The sequence below is a fragment of the Urocampus carinirostris genome, chromosome 10 (assembly GCF_059441175.1).
Source record: "Urocampus carinirostris isolate Australia breed hairy pipefish chromosome 10, RoL_Ucar_1.0, whole genome shotgun sequence".
NCBI lineage: Eukaryota > Metazoa > Chordata > Actinopteri > Syngnathiformes > Syngnathidae > Urocampus > Urocampus carinirostris.
Genome location: NC_142358.1, coordinates 7,378,458 through 7,392,421, shown reverse-complemented (window position 1 = coordinate 7,392,421; position 13,964 = coordinate 7,378,458). Strand labels below are relative to the sequence as shown.

The 13,964-nt window shown below is 36.3% G+C and overlaps 1 protein-coding gene across 2 annotated transcripts in view; it reads left to right on the top strand.

The window, feature by feature from the left end:
* schip1 (schwannomin interacting protein 1) overlaps window positions 1–13,964 on the top strand; it is a 347,507-nt gene that overhangs the window by 331,058 nt on the left and 2,485 nt on the right. For both annotated transcript variants that reach the window (XM_088345449.1, XM_088345448.1), the window contains 5 exons: window positions 6,672–6,790; window positions 9,747–9,864; window positions 9,937–10,134; window positions 12,709–12,832; window positions 13,387–13,480. In XM_088345449.1, coding sequence (XP_088201575.1) covers window positions 6,672–6,790; window positions 9,747–9,864; window positions 9,937–10,134; window positions 12,709–12,832; window positions 13,387–13,480 — 653 coding nt within the window. The remainder of the gene's footprint in view (window positions 1–6,671; window positions 6,791–9,746; window positions 9,865–9,936; window positions 10,135–12,708; window positions 12,833–13,386; window positions 13,481–13,964) is intronic.

The window sequence follows — 13,964 nt, the reverse complement described above, 5'->3', positions numbered from 1 at the left end:
TTTCAGCTGAAAATGAAAATCTCCATTCTGATCCCTGATTATCAGGAATTAGAAAGCCCCAAGATATTTTCTTCTCTACATTCCGACACAAAGCCGGGTCATTTTACCCTTTGGCAGGGTAAGAATCTCAAATGTCACTCAGGGAAGCTATTGTCCAGTCTGGACCTGTTCCTATTGTCCTTTCTGTCTCCATTCTTTTTTTTTTTTGTTCTTTATCTCAGCGGTATCCTCCCCCTTCTCTCCCTTAACACTCACATTTTTCAGTGTGTTGCTTGGCTGAGTGGCAGGAGCAGACTTGCACTGACCTAAGTCTGAACCAGGGAAAGGGTTCAAAGGACAGAGTAGGTATCTGGCACCCAATGGCGCTTAGGCAACCGGCAGTCTTGTCGTATGTAGAAATAAATGTACAAATACCTGTAAATAAATAAATAAACACAATATATTAATTTAGATATGTATTTTGGCATTATTTATTTGGGTATTTTGTTGTTTTGTTGTATTCTGTTACAAGAAAATACATTATTCAAATTAGGGGTGGATCAAACTGGCAGAGCTTTTCACCTATTGGTTGATCAGTGTCGTAGCCAATCCAATCATCACTAAATAAAAAAGTTGGTGAAAAGCTCATGCAGCTTCTCAACAAAATTCATAGCAAAATACATGACAAAATGAATGACAGATAAACGATAAAATACATTAAAATAAGCTTACATGACAAAATACGCGACAAAATAACAACATTCATGACAAAATTCAAGCCAACATACACAACGTGAGAAAATACAAAGTAAACGACAGAACAAACAACAAAATACACAACAAAAATTCACTACTAAATGAAATTAAAAACACGAAGAGATTCATGACAAAATTTACAACAAAAAGTTACAAAAAAACACAAGATAAAGTTAATGATAAACAAAAGACAAAATACATGACAAATAAACAATAAAGTAATACAAATAAACAACAAAATTTATGACAAAATACACAACAAAATACAAAACAAAATATCGGACAAAATTCACTACAAAATAAATTACCCCCTCCAAAAAAGATCAAACTAAACAACACAATTTACGACAATGTAAATGACAAAATACATGAAAAAAATGAATGACCAAATGAATAAATTCCATTGATATCATATTTCTGCGTGTCACGTGATTCAGTTACGTGTTCCTTTATTTATATAAAATATAATTTTAGGTATGTATCCAGTTCTACATTTATTATTTGTTCAGTCTTCTATTGGCCAGGAAGGACAAGCTCTGGCCATTGCCTACGCTGTGAAAATGTAAAGTTAAGAAAACATGACTATATAAACAGCCTTGTTTAAGCACGCTAGTCAAAACAAGCGCTACCCCGCTACGCGTGTGTTTGCAAAGCTACGAGCGCAGCGGCGAGTCGCTGTCGGATCTGGAAAAGAAATCAGAGTCAAGCTCAATGTTTGCACTATCCACATTTGGCACACTTTGAAATTTTTGAGCATTGTTTGTGGAGAGCAGTCAAAATAAAGATGAAGAGATTGTGAAGAATGACTCACGTTTGGATGTCTGATATTTGGTGTAAATATTGGATATGTTTACATACAGGCAATATTAATGTTGTAATATTGCTATTGGCAGTATTCCGATTATGTAAAGCCACGGGTTAGTCCTTTAATTTTCCAATTACTTGTACATGTATATGCATTCAAGTAAGTATATTGCTTGTGGATGGGCGTAGTTTCCTTCATCCAGGATATTTATATGCCGCAAAGCACTGTCGGACTTGTTGTAAAGAGACAAATGATACACACAAACTCCAGTTTAATTGCCAGCAATAGCTTCATTTATATTGGTTTATTTCTCCTATACACTTCTGTTGTAATGTCTTACAACATGTCCATATATAGTGTAGGCAGCAGTTGTATCCAGCCGTATATAGTGTAAGTCTTTGGGTAACTGACATTTGCAACTTTTAGACGAGTTGTGTGTGAAGACGAAAAATCTAAATCAGCAAGTGTGATTTATTTTTTGAATGAGCAGAGTACGATAAAGTTAAAATGGTTTGAAGTGGTCAAAATATGTAAAGACTGAAGGCTTACATTTATTTTTTAATGTTGAAGTGACAGTGTGTAATAACCAACGACTAGAGGCCATTGTAGCTTGGAATGGAGCTGAAGCGTGCACATTAAAAAAAGGAACTAGAAAAGATTTTTTTAAAAAGCCTACTTCCATATTTTCTTGCATGAGAAAGGATGGAGTTCAATCAGCAAAATTTAACTAGAGCGTTTGAAAAGAGCAAATAGCTTGAGTTGTTCAGAACTGGTGTAACTGGTGGCTAAAATTTAGCAGCTTGCTAGAGAAAGGACTAAAAAGGTCAGTCCTGTTGGCAAAACTAGAAAACGTATGTATTTGCCATTAGCTGTATCAGATTGTTTTACTCGTCTTTCATATTATTGTTTCTGTCTTGCAAATTTAATCTCTGTATAAAAATATTTACAATAAATTTAAAAAGCATTAATTTTCCTGTACAATTTACTTAAAATTTTAGAAATGTTTCACGAAGAAATCTGTAAAGGAAGTAGTTATGCTAATGTCAGAGTTAAAGCTTTAAAACATAATACAATATTATGAGCAGTATTTTTCCTGTACAATATGCTTAAATTGTTGAGTATTTTGGCTCATTTTAAACAACAAAATTATCGATTTGGGAAAAAAGTAATGCTACTGTCAGAGTGAAAGCTTTAAAACTTAATAAAATAATATAAGCATACTTTTCCTACAATATACTGGAAATATTAGGGTTTTTTTCCAGAGTTAATGCTTTAACTCAAAAGGTTGTTTTTTTTTCATCTCAATTTATAATGCTTATTTTAAATACAATTTTTTTTATTTTACAGCACATTTTTCAAAATATGTTAACAAAAATAATTTGCTATTTTTATCGTCATTTAAAATATTGTTTTGTTTTATCAAAAGAAACAAATTAACATACATAAAACAAGAAAAAATATACTTAAATGAGCAAAATGTTTTGCTAATTTCATGTATTGTTTTTCTTTAAAACTAAAAAATGTTTGAATTCAAATTGCAAAACTAATGAAAATGAGCAAATTCTTTGCCAACAGACCAACGTTTTTAACTCCCTTTAAAGCATTTTGAAATTGTTTTAAACCCTAAATTTGGAGTTAAAGCTTTAAGTCCAAAGCTTCAAACATTTAGCAGCACCTAGAAATTCAAATCACAACGGCACAAAATACAGTAAAATTGTATTTCTGCAAGAATTGCGTCCCTCAGTGGACTTAAACAGCCCTAGATAGGAATCTGGATCGCCTTCCCACTTTGAAGGGCCCGTAATCACAAATGCAAACACACTTAGGCAGGTGCATTGCAATGTCAAGCTTGCAGTGGCTGGATTTTGTAGTGGCTGTAGTGAAGTTGTGTGTGTCCTGGTGTGAGCTGTCGTGCCTTTTTGTGTGTCCTTTTGTGAACACTGCCGCTTGTGTGCGACAGCAGAGAAAGGTCTCGCTGGGTAAAAAGCCTCCATTGTGTTGCTGCAAAAGTAAGAGAGCGAGCGAGGGCAAAGAGAAGAAAGTGGACTCAATATGAATACATAAAGGGAATGTTTCATTTGCCTTCGAGGCCGTGCCCACTCAAACTCGCCTCTTTTTACATTTGGATATTTTTCAATGCTTTTTAATATTTGGTTGTGCAGCGGTTAGCATGATATTTAGCTAAAAAGTGAGTGATTCTTGTAATATTTAAATGTCACTGAGAGCACAATGTAGTAGCGATAAAGAGTACTTTCCATGTTTGTAAACAAATGTGGTGTAACGCACATTCTATTGAGTCAAACAGGCAAAATGTATGAACGGTAAGTTTATAGGAGCCAAAAAAATCGTTAATTGTAACATCTCAAATAAGCATAATGTATGTATATGTATGAATATTCTGTAAATTAAACCTTTTGTTATTTTTTGTTCTTTTGTCACAGCTTTATATATATATATATATATATATATATATATATATATATATATATATATATATATATATATATATATATATATATATAAATGATTGTGTCACGAGGGACCGGACCAGAACGGAGGCAGGAGGCAGGAAGGGAGAACTCAATTGCGTTGACGATCAAAACTTTTATTTACCAAAATAAAAGTCGTCCAAAACTCAGGGACAAGACAGAACAAACTGGATTTAACAAAAACGTGCAAACACAGGTTTCTTCCGACTCAAACAAAACAGGACAGAGCACAACAGAACGGGAAATGCAGACAGAAAATGCAATGAGCCAGCACCCGCAAAACCCACAACCCACCCTTAAGTAGCACACACGCAATTAGCTGATCTGCTTCAGCTGGTGCCCAGGGGGCGGGGCCAGCCGGTCGCCACGGCGACCATGCCAGCCATGACAGATTGTGAGCTCCCACTTCTTTAGACGTGTTATATGCTAAGGCCGGTGTATGAAACTCATTTGTGCCCAGAATATTCTGTAACAATAACCTTTGAAGGGACTGATCATTGATTTTTTTTTAAGTTTGGTTTCAACTAAGTAATGTGATTGTGAACTCTCTTCTTTTTCGCACTTGTGATATGTTACAGCTGTTGTCTGCAACCCATTTGTGCCTGGAATCTGTAAATAAAACCTCTAAATTAACTCATCAATGGTTCCAACATTCTCACTACCCAAAAGTCAAAAGACAAGCGAAGGAGAATAAGCTTCCTTCAACAGTATATTTATACATGTACAGTACAGTAGTTCCTACTTCGCAGAAATTCACTGCATACAGATACGGCGAAAATCAAGGAATTACTACAAAATTCAAAGTAGGCCAGCAACAAATTAGTTAAACAGTCACACGTTGAATTCCAAAGCGCTGAACCTTAATAGCACTCGTTCGACGTTTCCACTTTAGTACGGAACCCAAGCAGGCATTTAAAAAGACAAACCCAAGCATTCGTAAGCACTAGACAATTACAGGCTATCACAGCTGCCAATTTGCCAGAAGTAGAAAAGAGTGTGGGGGGGATAATTCCCCCCTCTACCCCTGTGTGGATTTTCAAGGGGGCTCTGACGAGTGGGCCGAGAACGACTGAAGAGGAACAATTACCTTCATCAACTAGGATTCCTCCTCACTTTGTCAATTTGCCCAAAACACACATTAGCTTGAATGTGTTGTGGCCCTAACGCCCCCCTCCCCCACCCCTCCTCTACAATCTCATTTGGACCCTTTGGGAGGATGAAAGAGGTCATTGGGCCCGTCGCTGTTATCCTCTTGTTCGCATTGAAATGTTAATCGGACGGCCCCCTTCATTTTCCATCTCATCGTTTGTTTGGCAAAAAATAGGAAGCCACTTGGCCGGAAATTTGGTTTTTGTCTCTTATAGCAAGCAGGCAGGTGAAGCAGAACGAGCGGTGGCAATCTATTTCTTCCCTGGAGGGGACTGACCTGGGGAGAGTGGCTGGAGAGCACCCAACTGTGCTTAATCCATGTTCCCACCTGAACTTAATTATTCAGGCTCCTTATATCGACTGGCCCCGACACCAAAGAATGTCAGGTCATTGCTTTTATTATGGTCACATCAGGTTTGTTTCCTATTTTTTGTTTGCTCGTTTTGTTTTGTTTTTCTTTTTACCAATTTTTTTTTTGCTTTTTTTAACTCAACATCCTCTTTGAGCACGGTGGCCTCGTTTCCTGCTTCCACGCATACAGGTCCACCTGCCAATAGTATTCTATCACCCTTGTAAATACTTTACGACCTCTGTTTTATTTTGGCAGCCCACCCAAGCGCACAAACAAGCCAGATGACGTTAGGACAAGGACTGGAATTTGTTTTTTGGTTCGGGTGTTAAACTCTTTCAGGGTTACATTGAACCCTTGTTTATCAAACGAATTACGTTTCAAAAACAACCTAAAATAACGAAAAAATAAAAAGTATGATTAATTTATTGTAATACCTTACTAATTCGCACTTGGTATTTCATAGCCACATTGCATCTTGGGTTGAAAAAATATTCCGTGAATCATTATCCACAACAACATACTACTACGAGAGAGGGCCAGCAAAGAACATGTCAGCCCTTTTTTTTTTTTGTTATTTCCACCTAAAATCACCAGCATTCCGCGACCAGGATCCATTATCCACAATCCCATATTGCAGCAAACAGGGAACGATCGGAGGCCCTTTCGAAAAAAGGCCTCCCGTTCTGGCCAGTCTAAAATGAAATGCACACTCGTGGCTGTGATCCATTATCCCCAGTTAACTATTCCTGCAAGTGGGGCTAGCAGAGCAATTTTCTTTCAGTACCGGCCGCTAAGGTATGGTGTTGTTCTCTACCTGGACTGAAATGCCCTATTTTGGCCGTGATCCCTTATCCCTTGTCTACTATTGCCGAAAGAAAAAAATTGTGTCAGGCATGGGGGCCCTTATTTATGTTCTTTCTCCCTGGAGGGGACGGGTGGGGTGCACTTTGCTGCTTTTTTGCATATCACAAGGGCTCTGGTCCCTATTAACTTCGATTAACGATTACAGTATATACATGTAAAGAATAAAAAAAAGGTAAACAATGGTACCACCTCCATGTTAAAAATAAAACTACGCATGTAGTCCCCTAGATTGAATCTGCTTAAAATAAAATCTTGTTATCTGTGGGGTTTTTTTCAGGCCCAAAAGAATGAGAGGGAATCAATCCGGCAGAAGTTGGCCTTGGGCAGTTTCTTCGATGATGGACCGGGCATCTACACAAGTTGCAGCAAAAGCGGGAAGCCCAGTCTGTCGTCACGGTAACGACACTCATCAGCACCACGCTCTTATGTCACCATGGTGACTGTTCCAATAGAATGATTTGAAGCAAAGCAGGAAATGCACATTTTTGTGTTTTCACTCCAATTGCCTTCCTAGAACTGATGTTATGAATACTTCAGTGCTTTTTCATCTCTATTCAAAAGAAGCTGCCTCATCTATGATGTATGACACCAGAACCGCATCTCACAATGCCACATTATCATCAGTTGTAATTACAGCATCTTTGTGATGTAATCAATACGTTGCCTTTTTTTGACATTTGCAAAAATTCATACATCAATCTCTTACGTCAATACAGCTTTAAACGTTTGGAAAAATAGTAAGTGGAGTTGACAAGATTAAGTATCTGCTCGTGGTACACTCCTCCCCTCTAGAGGCCAGTAAAAGGACCACGGCCTAATTCTAGTTAACTGTTCTGTAGTTTTATTTTTAAAGCGTTCAATCACAACTTTCTGTTTTGTTGGCTAAAGCGACACTATATGGACAAAAGTGGCAGTGTTTTAGAGTGTTTGCCACATTTTAATAAGGACAATCAATCAATCGACTGTGCTGCGTGAGATTACCACATTGAATAAACCAATTATTGATCTTCATACGGATCCAAACCTCGTCGTAGTTGCTTGCCATTCAAGGATAATCATAAAAAATAACAAAGAATTCATATACACGTACACACATGCACAACTGGATCCTTCGTGCAATGAGCAAGCAAGTGGATGATTGAAACACAAAGTTTCCTTGAAGTCATGAAAAAAAAGCTTTGCATATGACAGATCTTTTTTTAATTATTCAAAAAATTTCAATGGCAAAATCGAATTAAACATTACAAAATTATTAAAAAGATAAATGAAATACATTTTCAATGATGAATTAAAAGTGCACAAATGGAAGGAAAGCTTTATTATAAATAATTACATCTGAAAACGTATTTTCCAGATTACTTTTTGTAGCAGAAATAGTCTTGTGATGAATAAATTATCCAATCAATAAATCCTACCCCAACAGAGAAAAGTTTTTGTCAAACACATAAAAAATTCGAAGCAGTAGAAGAAGAAAAAGCCGTTAAAAACTGTATTTTTTAACAAAGTAAGTACGGTAATCCCTCAGTTATCGCGGTTAATGGGGACCAAAACCACCCGCGAAAAGTGAAAATCCGCGAAGTAGCGACGCCCCTTCAAAAATGCTTAAAAAAAAAATAATAATAATTTTATTATTTATTTATTTTTATTTTTTTATTATTATTATTGTTAGACCCGGTTAATGGGGACCAAAACCACCCGCAAAAAGTGAAAATCTGCGAAGTAGCGACACCCCTTCAAAAATGCTTTTAAAAAAAAAAAATATATATATATATATATATATATATATATATATATATATATATATATATATATATATATATATATATGTATATAATTTTATTTTACTATTATTATTTTTTAGACCCGCGAAACTCTGAACCCGCGAACGTGGAACCGCGAAGTAGTGAGGTCCCACTGTATTTGCAATTTTAACAAACAAAAAAGCAGGAGAAGCAGAAAATAAGAATATTGAGTTGCAAAAACGGTCTATTTACAAAAAGGACTCATAAAAATGCAATATTTATTGCAGATTGACAATGACACACCAATAGAAGTAGAAGAAGAAGAAAAATGATTTGGAAAATTGGTCTTACAAAAAAAAAACGATAGAAAATTTTAATTGCAGGGAAAAGCTTCATAAAAACGCACCAAAAAAGAATTGGGCAAAGAAAAAAACAGGAGAATGAAGAAAGTTGCCCCGTTACTCTAGTGAGGATGGATAGATGGAAATTGGGTTGCAAAAATTGTCTTCATAAAAATAATTTCTTATTCATTGCTGAAGAAAACGTCTGACGAACACCAGCGAAAGTAGCAGAAGTTAGAGTAGCAAAAATAGTTGCAGACAATATTTGTTATTATTATTGTTCACTCCAAGAAATACACTTATGGCAAAAATCATAAAAATAATAATCCACTGCTAGAAACAAGTGTGAGACAGTTTTAAAAAAATATATATCTAGCATAAATATTTCAAGCATTCCAGTCTAGCTACAAAATGAGGACGATAAAGGATCCTCATGTCATGGACTAAATATTAAAACAATAACTATTATTTACTATTACTATACTATTATAAATAACTATTAATAATTACTATGTGATACATAGTTGTTTAGGTAAGTACCATATCTCCTGCACTATTAGGCGCACCAGAATATAAGGCGCATGGAACTGAAACTAAAAAAAAAGCTACAGTTGCTTAAAAAAAATAACATATTTATATTAAAATCATTTATTTCCTAGACTATAACTGAACATAATGGCATCTGGTTTCATCTCTCAAAATAATGTTAGCAACAAACAATTGACAAGTTAACCACAACTCTATATGTTTCAAAAAGGCAGAACAGTTACCATATGCAGAATCATTTAACAACCATTCAAACAAGAGTCTGTAATTTTGAAATAAATGTTACCATAAACAAAAATATTCATTCATGTAATCACAATGTTTCATACTTATGGCAAATTATTGACCAAAGCACCAAGAAAAGAAGATTTGCAATAAGCATTCGAAAGTTTGTCTGAGCTGATTTCAAGCTTTTGCACTTTTCTTTTGTTTCCTTTTAGCGACAAACAATTAACATGCTAACCACACGACAACTGTATATTTTTCTCAAAGGCAGAACAGTCAACCTGTGCAGTATCATTTAATTGTAACCATGCATTTCCAATTTCCTGTCCTGTTTTTATGGTATGTTAAGCGCACCGGCTCATAAGGCGTTTTTAGGTGCGCCTTATTGTTGAGGAAATATTGTAATAATGAAGAAAAATGGTGTGACTGCACATAGTTCCTAATATTCTGCATCAATGACCTTAAGGTTGCTCTCTCATGCTCCCTGCCTACATGTAGGCTGCAGAGCGGCATGAACTTGCAGATCTGCTTTGTCAACGACAGCGGTAGCGACAAGGACAGCGATGCGGACGACAGTAAAACAGAGACCAGTCTGGACACGCCTCTCTCCCCCATGGTAGACCATTGCACCACAGCGCTACCTAGAGTCCAAAATTTGACCCCGGTCTTCTTTCTTGTTTTTCTGCAGTCCAAGCAGAGTTCGTCCTACTCGGACCGGGACACCACGGAGGAGGATTCCGAGTCCCTGGAGGACATGGACTTTCTGAGCCGGCAGAAGAAGTTGCAGGCCGAGGCTAAGCTAGCGCTAGCCATGGCCAAGCCGATGGCCAAGATGCAGGTGGAGGTGGAGAAACAGAATCGGAAAAAGTCACCTGTGGTTGACCTTGTGAGTGACCGAGGCGGAAAATGTTTTTAACAAGAGGGATTCTCTAGTTTTGTCATATTTTGTATTTCATTCATGTACATAATTTTTTTCTTCTTCATTTAAATAAGTATGGGGGGGTATAAAAGGAAAAGCAGCAGGTTATATTGAGTAACAGTCTGATTATTCTTTTTTTTTCTTCATAATTTTAGAGTTTTTATTTTCTGTATTTATCATAAAAAATGTTGGAATACTCTGTTTTATCATTTAAATTCCCTCTATTCGAATAGATGAATGGATGGATGTCTAGTTAGAGGGATAGAGAGAAAGTAAAAGCTCTTCTGTTAAAACCCAAACCCTGACAATTCTCCATCACTCAAACAACAAAAGAGAAATAAACCACAAACATGGAACTATAAATCCGCAGTGTTTTGCGATTACACAAAGGCACTACGTCACATCGTAATATCGGTTAGTTTTCGGTTTATCATGCAGCCCCAGTTGTAGGTATACAAACGGGTAGGAGTTAGGCTGACGATTCCGCCGGAAGTCTTCGCTTAAAGCCAGTAAGGCTCATGATTATTTTATCCTTTTTTTTCTGGATCGCTGATCCAGGCAGCAACGACGTCATACATTCACACGATGTATTTCCACACGGACCGACAGGCTTTACTTATTCAGGGAAGTGGAAAAGTCTCTATCCATATTTCATTAGGCGGAAAGTAGCAAGGAAGCTAGCAGGATTCTGCAACACCGTCACATCCCCAAAGTGGCCACGCGTGCGTTGGACAAGCTAACCTGTAAAATAGCAAATGACAGTGGAGAGAAAAAGTGATACACACGCTCTGCGTTCAGAGTTTTGTGATATGACACATTTTGCGGGCTTGTATATACAGGCAGAAAAGTAGAAGATTGTATTCGGCTCCTTGGTAGTCGGGAGCTACAGTAGTCAATTTGGTTGCCGGAGAGCTTTGAAGACCCCACGAAAGTAGACCAAACAATAGCTGATGTTTATCAATTTTGCTAGTATTTAATGGGGGTACGTTGACGCGAAACCTAGCTTTAGACACTCGCAGAAGCCTAAAGTGATGCTGTGTATATTTCCGCGAAAGTTGTTTCCGCTGTTTCGCAGCCTATAAGTCACATGCAAACAGACACACACACACACACACATATCAGGATTTACAATGTAGTTAAGAAGTTTAGATATTTAGATATAGTTTGTTTTTTTACTATATACTTTGTATTAATAATACTTAAAATCAACCGCTACTATTATTTCACAATGTAAATGATAATAAGAATAAGTACAAAAAAGCATTAACATTTTGTATTTGTTATATATCCACGAAACAAACCCGCGCGGAATTTCCGCCTAATAATGACGTCACGCTAGTGTCCCCGCCCCTCCATACGTAATGAACCCCAAAGTAGCCTGTACGTTCACAAATAAATGTCACCAAATAATAAATGATCTAACTTCATCTGTTTTGACTTTTTAGTAGAACTAAGAGAGATAAATAATAAACATATTTAAAATAAATGTAAAAAAAGAGCGACGCCATTTACTTTAATTGGTGCTTAATTTCAGACTGTCACAATCGATCACGTGACAGAAGCCGGCATGATTTGTCCACGCACCACTAGAAAGAAAACTCGCCTCCCACTTGTGTTTTCATTGCATGACGCAAGTTTTGTAAAAAAATATATAATAATAAATATATATATATATTATATATGAATGAATGCAAAACTGTCCAATTGTGAGAGGTAAAGGTTGCCAGGGAAACCAGGTCAAGCAAATACGGTAACGAATGTGATTTATTCCTAATGATAAGTCACTACTCGTGTACTTTTAACCCTCCAAAGTGATCAAATAAATGCAATAACTGTATTTGGTTCATTTTGTCAAAATAATGAAACGGAAAAGATGTAAATAGTAGTTGAATGTGAAAGAATGAATATGAAAACATAGACCTTAACAGGAAAGCCTTTGCTGCCATGTAACGGCCATTTGGAGCATTACAATGTACTTAATTACCAGTAGTTAATGGTGGCATTTTCTCTTTTATGAAAACGGAAAGAAAAAAATTCTTATAGAAAAAAATGAAACTTATTTTGGTCATATTCACTCTCTTGACACTTTTTACATTAACATATTCAAGGAACTGAATAATACGGACATATCATATGCTCTGACGAGAGATCCAGGAGGAAAGTATACGGAGATTTCAAGAGTCAAATATTTTCTACACTTAAAAGAGTATAAATTTCTACACATGAAAGATTTTTCACTCTAACTGTGGTTGCATTAACTCTAAAATGAATATGTGAGAGTGACTGTGTAAAACCTATGTGAACTCTAATTTTTGCCGTGTTTCCTTTTACTTTGTGCATTGTTGGAGGAACACAATAGGAGTTACAAGTTTCAACACTTTGACAATGCATATTTAACTGTTTTAAATTTACTGTGTAGAAAAAAAAAACATTATATAAAAAAACAATCACTAATAATAATTCAAAATAATTGGGAGAAAATAGAAAAAGCTAGATAGACCAATATTTTGTACTTGTTTTTCACTTATTTTTCCCCTGCAGCTCCCGCACATGCCTCACATCAGTGAATGTCTGATGAAAAGAAGCTTGAAGCCTGCAGATCTTCGAGACATGACGCTGGGGCAGCTCCAAGTTATCGTCAATGATCTGCACTCGCAGATCGAGAGTGAGTCCTCAATATTGTATTTTCGTTTGAAACAAAAACACTTGATTTGCATTGATTTTTTAAGGAAAATCTATAGTCATAATTTCTTCTTTTAGCCTTATTTTTGCACAACTTTTCTGCCCGTCTGCCCAAATAGTATTATCCCACACAGTATAGTTTTTCTTTTAGGTTTTTAGATAGATAGATAGATAGATAGATAGATAGATAGATAGATAGATAGATAGATAGATAGATAGATAGATAGATAGATAGATAGATAGATAGATAGATAGATAGATAGATAGATAGATAGATAGATAGATAGATAGATAGATAGATAGATAGATAGATAGATAGATAGATAGATAGATAGATACTTTATTCATCCCCGAAGGGAAATTCACTTTTCCAGCAGCATCCCTGAGCTGAGAACAATCGAAAATATTTTAGTACAGGTTCATCCCTGATTGCCATGTCTTATCTTGTTGTAAACAATATACACTACACTGTAAACAATGGTAACAAAGACAATTATTTTCTATTCTATTCTAAATAAAGTGACTGTTTTTTTGCAGGTCTGAATGAGGAGCTTGTCCAGCTCCTGGTGGTCCGAGACGAGCTCCACATGGAACAGGATGCCATGCTGGTAGACATTGAGGACCTTACCCGGTGAGCAAGCCTTAAATTTACTTTTAGGTTTAGGCTTGTAAAGGCTTGGGTCAAGAATAACCCAAAAATCGACCAATATGCTACTCAGGTTGATTTTACCTAACTTCCTGGTTTGTTTGACACCAACAGCACCCCAAAGTTTTAATTGCTTGAAAGGGGTCTACAATGTGGTGCCCACAGACACCATGGTGCCACCTTAGGAGAGATGAGGAGCCCACGGACATGTTCTGAAGAAAGCTAACCAGTGCTGGGTCATTGTGATTTTCTAGTAAAATTATATTTTGAGTCGTTGACTTAATCTATTTACCACTACATCCAAAAATTAACCTGGTAATGACAAAGTGGTAATAACATGTTGTTTTTTAAATGCCGATCTAGATGGGTGCTCTTTGCACCATTTAGTAACAAAAAGAAGCTCTAAGCTTAAAAAAAATTGAAGACCCCTGGTTTAAAACAACCAACAGAAGGAGGCATTTTGTACTTA